The following is a 17,698-nucleotide window of genomic DNA, read 5'->3' on the forward strand; positions in this document are numbered from 1 at the left end:
CATGCCTTGATCCGCTACTGTTCGAATTGCATTTAGCTAATAACAATGGAAGATAATTGAAAGTTACCACTCAGCACGTACTCCATAACACTGATATGAAGCAGTTGTATCGAAAATTTCCATTTAAATGAATATGCTAGTTGAAACAACTTTATTACATACTTTTGGTAAGAACAAGAGCAGGATTGAATGTGGTGGCTGAAATTCTATATCATATAAAACCGGAGGTTATAGATTGCCCCTCTATAACGTATTCCACCATGAGATAACCAGACACACAGATAGATTAATTCTTCTTTTCAAACATTCGCCCTATAAACGAAAAAATATTATTACTTGGTGGGACCTGTTACCTGGTCAGAGAATTTATAAGAAATCACCCTTCCCCTTCTTTCCCCAATATAATCCCACTCTTAAGAGAGTGTCAATTTTTTTTAAACATCCCTAATATTCTAAATAACGTTAAGGCGTGGACTAAACACTGGAGAAAGGTCAGTCCATATATATCTCGCACGGGAGAGCAAGAGTAATAATAATGTTTATAATGCTACAGCAGCAGGTATAGTAAAAAGAATCATACGAAAAGAAAAAGGGGGATACGAAATAACTATAGTGGATGCATCAGATGGACGTGAAGTGATTGATATTATACCTCCAGGACCAGAACTTCTTGTTTCAGAAGGAGAATCTATCAAACTTGATCAACCATTAACGAGTAATCCTAATGTGGGTGGATTTGGTCAAGGGGATGCAGAAATAGTACTTCAAGATCCGTTACGTGTCCAGGGTCTCTTGTTCTTCTTGGCATCCATTATTTTGGCACAAATCTTTTTAGTTCTTAAGAAAAAACAATTTGAGAAGGTTCAATTGTCCGAAATGAATTTCTAGGGCTTCGGATTTATCAACATATTAAGTTCGTGAAAAGAACGAAATTTTTGTTGATAATTTATATAATTCTATTATTCTTTAGAATATAATAAAAAAAATTATGAAAAGACCCTTGCTTCTTTCTAGTCTTTTTCTACTATATTTAGGATTTAGGGAATTCCTTTTGTACCGTAATACTAGTCAGTTATAGTATGTATATTGTGAAGAAGACTATTTGACTTTGTTTCTTTGTTTTTTTTTTCATATTTCAATGTTCTAGAGAATAGAAAGTTCTAGAATCAAAATTTTCTTCTATTATAATAGAAGAAAATTCGATTCGATACTAAACCCAAAATAGATAGGCAGAAAATTTTAAGCAAAGTAGAAATTAAAATGGGGAAAACGGGATTCTAGGAGGGATTTTTTTCTTTTCCTAGAGTCCGATTCCTTCTTGCTTGTGTCGAAATAGAAATATTCTACAAAATATTAATAGAATATGATTTTTGAATCCCCTTCCTGAAATAAGCCTATTCTTAGCTTAGTTTCGATTTTTTCCAACTTAGAACTTTTATGACATATAATATTTTTTTTTATTGGATGCATATAATATAATACGTAGTGGACAAACAAAAAAGAGAGGGAATTAGGGAATTTGATTGACCAAATCCAATTTCTTCAATTAATTTGTTTATAAAAAAAAAAGAATTCAATCATGATTCGATATCATTAGAGACTAAAATAGATTTCGATCTAGAGTAAGATTCTATTAGTATAGTATAGAAAAGGCTCGATTCACATGATATTTGATCGGTATAATAGATATATATATATCCATATGAAAATTAGAAATACAATAGAATCAATTTCCATTGCGTCACCCAGAAGAAGTAAATTAAGTGATTTTTTTAATTCTTCTTTTGATTTTTCTTTCAACTTTAAAGAAAAAAAAAAGTATGGATGGACAAATATTATCCAGGAAAAGGGATATTTTGAAAAAATGAATGAAGTTCATTTTTCAAAAACATCAAAAAAGGGGAAATGGAGTTTTTTGAAACATCAGAAAAAGTTATCTATTCATTCATTTATACGAATAAAAAAAATTATTAAAAAATATTATGATTATTAAAAACTCAACAGGGATCCACTCTTTCTTTGACGAATTTGAGGGGGTCCTGTTGAGTTCTTACGCTTTCATTTCGAAGACTCAAATAATACGATTCCTACAGGGATGAGCCCAATCCGGAATATGAACCATAAAAGAAAATACCAATTAAACCAATCACAGGAATACCAGTTACAGTACCTATTATCCAAAGAGGAATCCTTCCAGTAGTATCGGCCATTTATCCCACTTTCCTCCACATTTGATCAAGTAGTCAGTCATGCTAGAGACATAAACAGTCATAGATAATTATGAAATGATATCCTTCCGAACGAGATAAGAGAATTCCGAATATATATATATAATTTACTATTCCCTTTTCTTATATTAATTGAAGAAATAATTTGAAAATAAAACAGCAAGTACAAAAATGAGTAATAACCCCCAGTAGAGACTGGTGCGATTCAATTCAACATTTTGTTCATTTGGGTTTGATTGTGTCGTAGCTCTATAATTCGAATTAGGTTTATCGTTGGATGAACTGCATTGCTGATATTGATCCCAAAAAAGAAACGGTGGGTACCGCAAGTCCGTGAACAGCCAACCATCGTACTGTAAAAATTGGATAGGTCCTATCTATGGTCATTGGAGCCTCCTAAAAAGATCTACTAAATTCATCGAGTTGGTCCAAAGGATCAAAACGGCCAGTTATTAATGGAATTCCTTTTCGACTCTCTGTAAAATACTCGTTTGGGCGGGGGCTTCCAAATAAATCGTAAGCTAAACCCGTGCTGACAAATAACCAACCTGCAATGAATAGGGAAGGTATAGTAATGCTATGAATAATCCAGTATCGAATACTGGTAATAATATCAGCAAAAGAACGTTCTCCTGTGCTTCCAGACATGTCGAACTCCACATATTCTTGTACAGTCAAAAGGGGGATCGATTCCATAAAAGACGAGATCAGTAAGTCGTAATTTACTGAAATGTAATCCTTGTTAGATCGTCCATTTTGTACCAAGGGTGTCTTTTGAGTATACCGAATCAGTATAACTATCCTTCTTCTAACACAGCAACGAAATTTCACAATCAGTGGCGAAATCTAATACTAGATAAGTTCTTTCTTTATTGGTTGTTTCGATTTACTCAATAGAAAATTCCTCAAAGTTTGCGAATATAAAAAAATTAGAATAATAGTCTAAAATGAGGGTTCTCCACATTGTATTATTAGTTTCGGACTAGAAACGGAAGATCAATTAAAATGTGAATACGACGGATTGATTTCTTATAATTCATAAAGAAGATTATCATATTTCTACAATTCAATTAGATCCCAAATCTATAAATATACTTTATTGTGGTTGTCGAAGATATTTTTTGTTCGAACTCCCTCTTTTTTTTCATTTTAAAGAATGGAATTCGACTTTAAAGAATGGAATTGGTTTGTTGTCCAGTAACAAGTAACAATAATAGCAGTAATAGATACTATTTGATGACATAAAAAGAACAATTAATCCAATTTTGAAAAAAAAAAATTGGATTAATTGTTCTTGTATTAAACACAATAAAGGCTCTTTCTTGGCTTAATTATAAGGATAGACCTTTCCTCTTAAATAAAATATGCAGAGAAAAAAACTGTGGAACCCTAGTTTGGAGTGATCTGATACCTTTTTCTTCTCGTTGTAGATATTCGAAGAATGGAACCTACTACAAAATGAAATGAGTTAAAAGAAAAGTCAAAAAGGAAAGGGCATTCTAAGATCACTCTATTCTTTTGTTCGAAAAAAAAAGTGAAAAGAAAACAAATTAGATACAATAGAAAAAGGGGGTCAAAATAAAATAGACATTTTTTCTCCTATTTTCTTCCATATTAATTTAAAGTTAAATAAATTTGAACAACAAAATTCTTATTATTTTTTTATTATTTTATATTTCGCATATAATTATTATTATAGTTTCTAATATAAATAGAATCTTTTTTTTTCTAATATAAATAGAATTTTATAGAATATATATATAACAAATATAAATATTTATATATATATAAAGAATCAAAATGAATATTTTAATTAGATTAGTTTACTTTTACTCAATTCATGAGTTGTTCAATAAATCGGTTCATTTGGAATCACAGGATGGGTAGATGTCACAGATGATGAATTGATTTTTTTATTATGTCACTATATTTATTTTTGTTCGTCTGTAATAATTGATTGAAAAATCTCAAATTTTCAATTGTATCTTTTCAGGGATATTTTGATTTATCTTCTTTTTTTTCTCTCAAAAATGGAAACTTAGGGAAGTGCTTTATAAACATATGTATAAAAAGAACATATTTCATTTAGCTTCTTTATGCCCACTATAACTAGTTATTTCGGTTTTTTACTAGCGGTTTTAACTATAACCTCAGCTCTATTTATCGGTCTGAATAAGATACGACTTATTTGATTTAAAATTATGAAATTAGTTGGAAATCTTGGAATATTCAAGATATTCTATAGTTCCTTACCGTGTCAATTTCCAATTTTTGGTCATTCAAATTAAAATGAATGATCAATACAGATTATTATTTAAGGATAAATATTACCTCCCCCTTTCCCTTTCGAACAAAAAAAATGATTGAAGTTTTTCTATTTGGAATCGTGTTAGGTTTAATTCCTATTACTTTAGCTGGCTTATTTGTAACTGCATATTTACAATACCGACGAGGTGATCAGCTGGACCTTTGATTAATTAATGTCTCATTTGTTTATTGATCCCCTATTTATTTGTTTTAATACTGGGGTTCAATAAATTCATACTTTAGACTGCTGCTCAATTATTTCAGTGTAATTCTCAATTTAATAATAATGGAATCGCGCTCTGTAGGATTTGAACCTACGACATCGGGTTTTGGAGACCCGCGTTCTACCGAACTGAACTAAGAGCGCTTTATTCTCATAAATTATTTTATATGATCCCTTATTATTGCTCATATGATAAGTGATATCATATAATAAGTAATAGTTAGGGATAGGGATGACAGGATTTGAACCCGTGACATTTTGTACCCAAAACAAACGCGCTACCAAGCTGCGCTACATCCCTTTCCATTGGTTTCCAGTATCATTATAAAGAATCTTTGTCTTATTTTCCACATTTTTCTTTTCTTCGTTGATATACATATCAATTATCCTATCATTTTTCTTTTTTTTTTAGTTTCCTAGACTATAATATAGAATAGAATATGAAAAAGAAATATTCTATAGAAGAAAGAAAGAATATTGAATTAAATTAAAAAATAGAATAAAAATAGAATTTAAAATAGAAAGTATAATAAGAATAAAGAATAATATGTATATAAAGAAAAAAAAAAGAATATATAGAATAGAAAATAGAATAATGAAAAAATTCAAAAGAAAATAATTCGTTTATTAAATAAACGAATTATTCGTAATTAATATAATAATATTAATATAATATAGTTAAATATTTTTTATGAAAAATAGAATAAATAATATTAATAAATACTAGAATCAAATTAATAAATACTAGAATCAAATAAAAAGAAAATATTCTAAAAAAGGAGGATTTGAAATGCGAGATCTAAAAACATATCTTTCCGTGGCACCAGTAATAAGTACTCTATGGTTCGGGGCTTTGGCGGGTCTCTTGATAGAGATCAATCGTTTTTTCCCAGATGCATTGATATTCCCCTTTTTTTCATTCTAGTTATTGGCACAGCACGGGAAGGGGTGAAGAAAATCAATTCAATATCTGTAATTAATTAATTAATTCCCTCTTCTTTATTTCTTATTTTTGAGAATGAAAATTTTTTCAATTAGAAAAGATAAAAGTGGATTCAGCCTCAGTGAAACTCGGAATCTGGTCTAGGCTTCAATGGAATTGAATTAAGAATTTCATTCCATTTCTATTAATAATAAATAGAGTGAGACCAAAAATAAAAATGGAATGGATAGGAAGGGGGCAAAATATCATACAAGATACTTAAATGAAAACTAAAATATTGTACTGCGATTCGAAACAAAATATAGTTCCAAATCATTATATTACTTAATGATTACTGTACTACATTAATTGGAACGAAATCTTTCAGAAGTTTATTTCGAATTATTAACTTTTAATATTTTTCGTTCCTTTTTTCTTCTTCGCTTCGACTTCGAAAATAGAAGAGTTAAGTGAATTAAAAACCCAAAGGAGAGGTTCATGGCCAAGGGTAAAGATATCCGAGTAACTGTTATTTTGGAATGTACCAGTTGTGATCAAAAGAGTGTTAATAAGGAATCAACGGGTACTTCCAGATATATTACTCAAAAGAATCGACACAATACGCCTAGTCGGTTGGAATTGAGAAAATTCTGTCCCTGTTGTTGCAAACACACGATTCACGCAGAAATCAAGAAATAGAGAAAATTGATCGCTTATGTGTTACCTTTCTAACCAAGGAACATAACATGTAATAAAACAATCTTTCATATATGTATATAATTTTTAATTAAATTATATACATATATCATTATAGAACATATATTTCATTATAAAACATATATTTCATTATAAAACAAAAAAAAAAAAGAAACTAAGAATAGAAAGAAAAAAAAACAAATCTTCTTTTAAGAAATGCGATTTTTGGAATAGGAATAAACAAACCATGGATAAATCTAAACGACTCTTTCTTAAATCCAAGCGATCTTTTCGTAGACGTTTGCCCCCGATTCAATCGGGGGACCAAATTGATTATAAAAACATGGGTTTAATTAGTCGATTTATTAGTGAACAAGGAAAAATAATATCTAGACGCGTGAATAGATTGACCTTAAAACAACAACGATTAATTACGATTGCTATAAAACAAGCTCGTATTTTATCTTCGTTACCTTTTCTTAATAATGAAAAACAATTTGAAAAAAGCGAGTCGACTGCTAGAACTGCTACTGTTTTAAAAAAAAAAAAAAATAGAGTTACTCCTTAATTGAATTCAAATTTGTATCTAAACTCAAATCAAACGTGGATTGATGTTTTGTTCGAAAACTCCAACAATTCAATTTGGGTTGTTATATTGTAATAAAAAGGATAATCCGTTAAGAAGAATAAATCTTTTTTTGATTCAGCTTGGTTGTTTATTTTGATCACTTTATCATATGAATTCTAATTTTATCATACAAATCTCTATTCTATACCTTCCCGGAGCTCAGTCTCCGGGAAATTTTAGTTTTTATGAGCTCGTTGGCAATCATAAAAAGACAATTCTCTTTTAATATAGCTATTTGTGCAACTATTTTACGATTAAGAAGCAATTGCTTCTTGTATAGATTATAGATGAAATTATTGTAAATATAGTATATTTTTGGATTCTCGCGAATTACTGCATTTATTCGACTAATCCATAAACCGCGAAAATCTCTTTTTTTCCTATCTCTATCCCGATGAGCCGAAACCAAAGCTTTAATTTTCTGTTGAGGAATAGTTCGAGTAAGTCTTGAATGAGCCCCGCGAAAGCTTGATGTAAATAAACGAATTTTTGTCCTCCGTTTCCGAGCTATATATCCTCGTTTAATTCTGGTCATTGAGTAAATGAGACTTTGGTGAATAACTATTTCATTTTTTTCTTTCAGTTATTCTTTTCTTCTTCCTAGTCTATTAATAACAAAGATGGATTCTTCCAATGTATAAAAAAAAAATTCCAATGGCTTTTGCTACTATAACCTTCCCAACCACGATTTTTTTCTAAGTATTTAATTTAACTTTGAAATAAGAAATTGTATTGATACTAGGTATCAAAAAACATAGTAAATTAAATAGGATATAGATAAAAAAAAGAATGGGTTCCATCGTTTCTATGATTCTTTTTTAAACGACTAGGTCCTCTCTATACACCGGAGCCCCTTCTTTCATTTAATCCTTATTTAATCAATGTTATTGTTAACTTGTACAGTTCACATTCTTTGGCTCTACCCATGAAATATTTAGTAATAGGTTTTTTACAACGAAATCAAGTTATACAGTAACGGTGTTTAAGTATGAAAATTAGCTGGGTAACTGACCTTCTTATTCCGTTTTTGCAAAATAAATTAGGGGCATAATTTTTCTTTAATAGTATTTTCTCCGCTTAGTGGGTAACCATTTGTTACCAATGGAAAAGTGTTTCTCATCTTAAATTGCAAATTGGGGTGATTGGGTTTACACCAATCGAAATCATAAATTTTATATATGATAGAAGAATGCTTATATTATTAATAGATTTTTTTTTAAGTTAAGATAGTGTGAATGGAGTTCTTCCATTCACACTATCTTAACTGATCGCTAATACTGAAAAAATGGGTTTGGTTTCTTTTTTTTTTTATTAGTAGAATGATCTAAACGAGTCACACATACACCCTGGTACATGTCCCTCGGCGCTGAGGGCATCCCCGAAGAGCGGGGGATTTCGTGACATTTCGGATTGGCTGTCTTGTGTTTCTAATAAGTTGTTTCATAGTTGGCATGGTGGATCCTATAGACATAATGAGCCGGTTTAGATCAATCCTAACCCGATGATTATGAATTACTTATATTTTATTAATTTAATAGATTAATTAATAGAAAAAAAAAGTTATATTAAATTAAAAGGATTAAGGAGATAAAATTCAATCTCAAATCCTGTATTTTTTTTTGAGAAGAATCTTAGTTACTAATTGTTTATTGAAGTGCTATAATATCAACAATTCCGTGGGCTTGGGCTTCTGCTGCTGACATAAAAACATCCCTTTCCATATCTTCAGATACAACCCATAAAGGTTTACCCGTTCTTTGTACATAAACCCTTGTGATAGTTTCACGCAGTTTCAGTAGTTCTCCCGCTTCCACGATAAATTCTCCCGTTTGTGCCTCATAAAAAGAACTAGCGGGTTGGTGGATCATTACCCTGATTATATAACTTTATAAGTCTTTTCTTTATCTTGATAAAGATTTTGATGCGGATTTTCCCAATATTAGTCAATATTTTCTTTCGTCCTCAAACTAAGGTGAAAAGAATAAATACAAATAAGAAAATAAATGAGCAAAGATAAGATTCAATAACCGTACAAGCATTTTTTGCGTATTGATGCATACGGCTTTTCTTTTCCACGTATGCAATTTCTTTTTTTCCTCTATGGATAGAGTATTTTCTCTATGGATTTTTTTCCATTGAAGAAAAAAAAATAGAAAATCTACTGGGTTTTTTGGATCCAGATCCTTAAATAATAAATAATACAATAACCAACCTTCCTTTTTCTTTTTGAGTATTTTTTTTAAATACTATGATGGTTCCGTTGTTTTCTTATTTCGTCTTTTTTGTTATTCAGCAATCCGAAAGTTTCTTGTTTTTTATCATATGTTTTTTATTTTCTAATTAAAATAAATATTGTTAGACATAAATATTGTTAAAAGCTTTTTGGTATGAAAACTAAAAACAAAAAAGTCTGTGACACTAAAACTAAACTAGGTTCCTGATAGATCAGATAAAATCGTAAAAGCCCTCTCTTTCATACTACTTTTTCGATACATAATCAAATGGTTTAAAAAACAAAAATTTGTATATCGAATTCGAAGTACCATGCTATTATTACTTAAGTATTTTTATGGCGAAGGTATAGTCTTCATATATATTCTCAAATAAAAGAATCATTGGCGCCAAGCGTGAGGGAATGCTAGACGTTTGGTAATTTCTCCTCCTGCCAAAAGAAAGGATCCCATTGAAGCGGCTAATGCCATACATATTGTCTGTATATCTGGTTGTACATATTGCATAGTATCATAAATAGCCATTCCGGGTATTATCCACCCACCCGGAGAATTTATAAACAGATACACATCTCTGTTATATTTTTCTATACCGAGAAATAGCAGAATGCCAATAAGTTGATTCGATAGTTCACTATCGACCTCTTGGCCTAAAAAAAGTAATCTTTCTCGATAAAGTCGATTGATTAGGATTTAATCTTATACCTTAAGAGCCGTACATGCACCTTTTGATGCATACGGTTCACTAAAAATCATATAAACAAAAAGGAATCAATGTGTCTATTTCAACCCTCTTTCCCTTTTCATAATGGACTCTTTCGAATTTTTAACGAAAAAAAATGTACTAAATTTATTGAACTAACTTCTCATTGATGTATTGCTTTCATCGAGATCGAACACAAATCACAATGTAATTTTCTTGTTTCTGAATGGACTTCCTCAATTCTTTTAGGTTTCTTTTCTACTCTAAGTAAGGATAAGGATCTGCCCGATTTTTATTTGCACATATAGGACAAATATTACAATACCATGTCTTTTTGTTACGACTTATCTCTTCTCTGAATTTATTATTTCATTTTTTCTGTAAAATATATGATATGATAGAAGTAGTAATTGTGGATATATTACCAATTGGTTTTTTTCTAAACAGAGTCTGGATACTTCGTTTTATTGGTCCAAGCAAGCCAACCATAAATTATTTTGAATTTCGAATAGTAATCTGGATACCCCCTCCAAAAAATAAAAAATCGATCGAATTGCACTTCATTACACTTCACGCTCCAAATTTTGGATGATTCAATCATTCTTTTTTGGTGGTGAAAGAGAGGATATCTCAATCGGGGGGGGAGAACGGGGAAATCCCGTATGACCAAATATATCTGACAAGTCGCACTATATATCAATCCAAGATGCATTTCCTTCTCCAGGACTTCGAAAGGTTACTTTTGGAACACCAATGGGCATAAAATAGAGAAAAAAAGAAAATAAAATAATATATTTAACTTTAGTGTGGAAACGTAAGAATGGGTTTATTGTGTTAAAAACAATTTGCTTTTATTATATTGTATTTTTTATAAATCATAAAAAAGGGAAGAGTAAAGATAAAGATAGAGTAAAGTTGTTACGAATGGGTCCTTGGGTGATAAACGAATATGTCTGCATTTACATATTTAAATACTCATAGAGAAAATTGTCAACCCCCCCTTCCCACCATTGCGTATTCTTACTTATCGGGTATAGAATAGATCTGCTTCTTCTTGTTCCTACAAATATGATTGTTCCACTATTACTAAACACTATTACTAAAAAACTAGAACAAACATTAATTCTTTCTCCGAGATAATCTACTAAAAGGTAAAAGGTGAGAATCCATAGTATAGTTTTTTCCAGTGCAATAAAGTTACATAGTGTCTATTTTTTGTTGATATAAGGGGTATTTTCATGGGTTTACCTTGGTATCGTGTTCATACTGTTGTATTAAATGATCCAGGCCGTTTGCTTTCTGTTCACATAATGCATACAGCTCTGGTTGCTGGTTGGGCTGGTTCGATGGCTCTATATGAATTAGCAGTTTTTGATCCCTCTGACCCTGTTCTTGATCCAATGTGGAGACAGGGTATGTTTGTTATACCCTTCATGACTCGTTTAGGAATAACCAATTCGTGGGGCGGTTGGAATATCACCGGGGGGACTATAACGAATCCGGGTATTTGGAGTTACGAAGGTGTGGCCGGAGCACATATTGTGTTTTCGGGCTTGTGCTTTTTAGCGGCTATCTGGCATTGGGTTTATTGGGATCTAGAAATTTTTTGTGATGAACGTACCGGAAAACCTTCTTTGGATTTGCCCAAAATTTTTGGAATTCATTTATTTCTTGCAGGAGTGGTTTGTTTTGGTTTTGGAGCATTTCATGTAACAGGATTGTACGGTCCTGGAATATGGGTGTCTGATCCTTATGGATTAACGGGAAGGGTACAATCCATAAATCCCGCATGGGGTGTGGAAGGTTTTGATCCTTTTGTTCCGGGGGGAATAGCTTCTCATCATATTGCAGCAGGAACATTGGGCATATTAGCGGGTCTTTTCCATCTTAGTGTGCGTCCACCGCAACGTCTATACAAAGGATTGCGTATGGGAAATATTGAAACCGTCCTTTCCAGCAGTATCGCTGCTGTCTTTTTTGCAGCTTTTGTTGTTGCTGGAACTATGTGGTATGGTTCAGCAACTACCCCCATTGAATTATTTGGTCCCACTCGTTATCAATGGGATCAAGGATACTTCCAGCAAGAAATATATCGAAGAGTTGGTGCTGGGCTAGCCGAAAATCAAAGTTTATCAGAAGCTTGGTCTAAAATTCCTGAAAAATTAGCTTTTTATGATTACATCGGCAATAATCCAGCAAAAGGGGGATTGTTTAGAGCGGGCTCAATGGATAATGGAGATGGAATAGCCGTTGGTTGGTTAGGGCATCCCATCTTTAGAGATAAAGAGGGGTGTGAACTTTTTGTACGCCGTATGCCTACTTTTTTTGAAACATTTCCGGTTGTTTTAGTAGACGGAGACGGAATTGTTAGAGCCGATGTTCCTTTTCGAAGGGCAGAATCGAAATATAGTGTCGAACAAGTAGGTGTAACTGTTGAGTTCTATGGTGGCGAACTCAATGGAGTCAGTTATAGTGATCCTGCTACTGTGAAAAAATATGCTAGACGTGCTCAATTAGGTGAAATTTTTGAATTAGATCGTGCTACTTTGAAATCAGATGGTGTTTTTCGTAGCAGTCCAAGAGGTTGGTTTACTTTTGGACATGCTTCGTTTGCTCTACTCTTCTTTTTCGGGCATATTTGGCATGGTGCTAGAACCTTGTTCCGAGATGTTTTTGCTGGGATCGACCCAGATTTGGATGCTCAAGTAGAATTTGGAGCATTCCAAAAACTTGGAGATCCAACTACAAGAAGACAGATAGTATGATAGAGCATTCTTTTGTTCCTTTTCGACTTTTTTTGTTTTTGTTGTTATGATTTGAATTTGACATAAAGAACCAGATAAATCTTGATTCGACTCAAAACACTTTGTTTTCACTTTTTTTCTTTATCCGAGAAATGAGCTCCAATAAACAATAAACAGGTATGAAAGCTATAATTGTAAACCACGATTAAATCTATGGAAGCATTGGTTTATACATTCCTCTTAGTTTCGACTTTAGGAATCATTTTTTTCGCTATCTTTTTTAGAGAACCCCCTAAAGTTCCAACTAAAAAAATGAAATGATTTTTCATTATCTCAATTGAAGTAATGAGCCCCCAATATTATATTAAGGGCTCATTACTTCAACTAGTCCCCATGCTCTTCGAATGGATCTCTTAGTTGTTGAGAGGGTTGCCCAAAAGCAGTATATAAGGCATACCCAGTAAAACTTACAAGTAAACCAGATATAGAGATGGCAACTAGGGTTGCTGTTTCCATTATAATTCTAAAAATTCTTAGAATTCCAAAATTTCAAGACCACAATGGATCTATAGGATATAGATCCTATATTTACAGCGGAATGGTATACAAAGTCAACAGATCTCAATCAATATAAAATAGGATTTATGGCTACACAAACTGTTGAGGGTAATTCTAAGTCTAGTCCAAGACGAACTATTGTAGGGGATTTATTAAAACCATTAAATTCAGAATATGGTAAAGTAGCTCCGGGGTGGGGAACTACTCCTTTGATGGGTGTTGCAATGGCTCTATTTGCGATATTTCTATCTATTATTTTGGAGATTTATAATTCGTCCATTTTACTGGACGGAATTTCTATGAATTAGATTCACAAGAATCAAGTAACTAGCTTTTCAATAGAAAACTAAGGTTAAGCATTTAGGTTTTTTATCGTTAGCCTATTTCATTTTGATTTGGTAGTTTGATCGTGAAACTTCTTTGTTTCTGTATTTCCGGAATATGAGTGTGTGACTTGTTATAATGGATCTTATTGATAGTACAGAACATAAAAAAAATGGATCTGTCATCTTGATAGAGATGATTTTACCCCGTCAGATATTTATTCTAGTATCTGGAGTACGGAATATAGAAAATCAAAAATATTCTTAAAATATTAGAACTATGATTCATACTAAATATTTAGACCTCGTAACTGGATTTAAAAAAACTTTTCAAAGAGTTGAAAGAATAAATTGAAAAATGAAAATTATTTAAAACTTCCGTCGATTATCTTTATTTTGATCAACGGACAAATGTTTCTTTGTTCTATCTATTCATTGAATAAGTGATGATCCAGCAGTTCTTACTCAGGGAATTTTTGGACTTCGATTAAAGGTTTTTTTTGAATCATCGTGGTCATGATACGAATCTGATGTTTTTTTTAATTGATTCATATGGTCCTAACAAGAGAATTCCTATCAATAATAATAATTAAGAAAACAGCAGTAAAAAAAAGAACATTACACACAAATAAAAAATGGAAGTAAATAATAGAATATTCAAGAGGCCTACTGTAAATAAAGACGAGTGAGCCGACTTGATATTTTGGCATTATAACCACAAAGAATAGTTTTCGGATTTCTATTTTTTCTTATCTTCCGAAAAGATTGGAATCATAGGATTCCGTTAAGAAGTTTCAAGCTTTCTATTACACATATCTGTTTTCATTACAACCAGTATTTGGGTATTTTTGTTTGAGCCGTACGAGATGAAATTCTCATATACGGTTCTCGGGGGGGGTACCTTAGTTTACCTATCTCAATAAAGTCTATGATTGGTTCGAAGAACGTCTTGAGATTCAGGCGATTGTCGATGATATAACCAGTAAATACGTTCCTCCCCATGTAAACATATTTTATTGTTTAGGAGGAATTACACTTACTTGTTTTTTAGTCCAAGTAGCGACGGGATTTGCTATGACTTTTTATTATCGTCCGACTGTTACTGAAGCTTTTGCTTCTGTTCAATATATAATGACGGAGGCTAACTTTGGTTGGTTAATCCGATCAGTTCATCGATGGTCGGCAAGTATGATGGTCTTAATGATGATTCTGCACGTATTTCGCGTGTATCTCACAGGTGGCTTTAAAAAACCTCGCGAATTAACTTGGGTTACCGGTGTAGTTTTGGCTGTATTGACCGCATCTTTTGGTGTAACTGGTTATTCCTTACCTTGGGATCAAATTGGTTATTGGGCAGTCAAAATTGTAACAGGCGTGCCCGAAGCTATTCCTGTAATAGGATCCTCTTTGGTAGAGTTATTACGCGGAAGTTCTAGTGTGGGACAATCCACCTTGACTCGTTTTTATAGTTTGCATACTTTTGTATTACCTCTTCTTACTGCCGTATTTATGTTAATGCACTTTCCAATGATACGTAAGCAAGGCATTTCTGGTCCTTTATAGTAAATATGAATCATAGATATTTGTAATTAATCATTTCTTATTTGGGGGAGGAATATATTTCATTGCTACAAATATGGATTATTTAAAAGAATAAGACATGTATTTGGATATTTTCCTTCAATTTAACAAAATTGGATTATTATTATTTTTTACATACACGAATAGTTGAAGGGAATTCTACGAAGAAGAAATGGATTATGGGAGTGTGTGACTTGAACTATTGATTGGGCCACGCAGATATATGATTTTCTCTTATCTGCCACATTTGAATTTACAATTCAATGTGTCTTTATTCCAACTACCACGCAAGGTCCGTCCCTACAGAGGATAGGCTGGTTTCACTTGTAAAGAATCTTTTCTATGATCAGACTCGATCATATCCTGCATGAACAGGCTCCGTAACATCCAGTAAAAAAAGTGATGTGGGATAATCTGAATTATATTTTCTCTATTTCACTGAACTTAATAGTATGGAAATGCATTCATTTCCTATGCATTGACTCGATTTATGATACTATCGGAGTAAACCAAGTGGATCTAAAGAAGAACAGGGGTTAGATTATATTAGTAACAAGTAAATCCTTTGTACGTAAAAAGTTCCAAGATTTTTTTTTTGGGGGGGGGGTAAGAATTGCAAGGTTTGAGATCACCCAAAAAGCACTATTCACTTTGAAAGCCTACTTGGGTATTGAGCGTTTACTTAAGTTTACTTAATAATAAAAGAACTTAATTTTTTTTTTTTGCAGATAAGATAATTGTAACTTCGGAGAAGAAAATAAGGTTTATTTTCTTACATGGAATCTTTCTATATGTGTGGATAACATATGCATTTTTTCTATGGATACATTCGAAATGTTTGATTCGTGCTCGAGCCGGATGATGAAAAATTATCATGTCCGGTTCTTTCGGAGGATGGATCTATAAGAATTCACCTATCCTAATAACAAAAAAACCTGACTTGAATGATCCTGTATTAAGAGCTAAATTGGCTAAAGGAATGGGTCATAATTATTATGGAGAACCTGCATGGCCCAATGATCTTTTATATATTTTTCCAGTAGTAATTCTGGGTACTATTGCCTGTAACGTAGGATTAGCGGTTCTAGAACCATCAATGATTGGAGAACCCGCGGATCCATTTGCAACTCCTTTGGAAATACTACCCGAATGGTATTTCTTTCCCGTATTTCAAATACTTCGTACAGTGCCCAATAAGTTATTAGGCGTTCTTTTAATGGTTTCGGTACCTATGGGATTATTAACAGTACCCTTTTTGGAAAATGTTAATAAATTCCAAAACCCATTTCGCCGTCCAGTAGCAACAACCATCTTTTTAATTGGTACCATAGTAGCCCTTTGGTTGGGTATTGGAGCAACATTACCTATTGAGAAATCTCTAATTTTAGGTCTTTTTTAAACTTTTTAATTAAATGGATTCAATTGTGAAATAAAATATCATGCCATGTATATTGTGTATCTAGGGAGAATTCATTTTGAAACGACTAATCCCTAGATACATCTTTTGGCCTATTCCGAGTATATGGATTTATTCTAAGGATTCAAATTACACATTTTCACCTTTATTTTTATAAATAATAAAAATATGAAAAAAAAAAACCAATGCCAATGGATTTCAAATTTATGCGAAATGCTTTTCTATTTCTAAAATGTCTAATATATGTTTTACATCTTCTACACGAAAATGTTCCATTTCCATAAGGTCTTCTTGACTATTATTCAAAAGTTCTAATAATGTATGAATATTGGATCTTTTGAGACAATTATAGATCTTGGGAGGCAATTCTAATTGGTCAATAAAAATGGATTTCAATGCTATTCCTTTTTTATTTTTCCTCAGTTTATCCTTAGCCAATATATCATGAAAAGTAAAAAGGGGTAAAGTAACCTTGTGTTGATTTTTTTCTAAATGAAAGGGATCTTCTTCTGCATGTAAAAAGGGAATAAATAAATCAATCAAATTCCGAGAGGCTTCATAAAGCGCCTCTTTAGGAGTTAAACTCCCATTTGTCCATATTTCGAGAAAGAGTATCTCTTGTTTTTTTTTCCCATTCCCATAGGAATGAATACTATGATTTACATTTCGAACAGGCATGAATACAGCATCTATGGGAAAACTTCCGTCTTGAAAGTTTTTTAGTGTTTTTATACGATATCCGCGATTCCTCTCAATTTTTAATCCAATACACAAATTAATAGGTTCTGTTAGGTTGGCTATATGTTGTGTATTATCAATGATTTCCACAGAAGGTGGTAAAATGATGTCTTGAGCAGTTATATATCCAGGACCTTTGAAACAAATAGATGCGTCTTGAGTTCCATACAGATTACTTCTCAATACAATTTCTTTCAAATTCATTAAAATTTCATGTACTGATTCTTGAATACCTACTATGGTAGAATATTCATGTGGTATTTTCTCCGATTTTGCACGTGTAATACATGTTCCCTCTATTTCTCCTAGCAAAACTCTTCGCACTGCAATGCCTATTGTATCGGCTTGGCCTTTCATAAGTGGAGACAGAATAAAGCGTCCATAATAAAGACGTTTACT

General features: G+C 32.1%; 1 protein-coding gene and 1 non-coding gene across 2 annotated transcripts; one reads left to right on the forward strand and one right to left on the reverse strand.

Annotated features, from left to right (window-relative positions):
• Positions 1–4,828: 4,828 nt before the first annotated feature.
• TRNAW-CCA lies at positions 4,829–4,902 on the reverse strand. The gene has a single exon. It is a non-coding gene; the product is annotated as a tRNA-Trp (tRNA).
• Positions 4,903–11,144: 6,242 nt separating this feature from the next.
• On the forward strand, positions 11,145–16,723 carry LOC113852897 (photosystem II CP47 reaction center protein-like). Its single transcript, XM_027483297.1, has 4 exons — positions 11,145–12,697; positions 13,294–13,525; positions 14,468–15,106; positions 16,038–16,723. Exons 1-4 carry the CDS (start codon positions 11,177–11,179, stop codon positions 16,541–16,543), a joined length of 2,898 nt encoding a protein of 965 aa, XP_027339098.1. The 5' UTR covers positions 11,145–11,176; the 3' UTR covers positions 16,544–16,723.
• The last annotated feature ends 975 nt before the right edge of the window (positions 16,724–17,698 follow it).

This window comes from Abrus precatorius, unplaced genomic scaffold, assembly GCF_003935025.1.
Source record: "Abrus precatorius isolate BTA unplaced genomic scaffold, Abrus_2018 Scaffold0, whole genome shotgun sequence".
NCBI classification, from domain to species: domain Eukaryota; kingdom Viridiplantae; phylum Streptophyta; class Magnoliopsida; order Fabales; family Fabaceae; genus Abrus; species Abrus precatorius.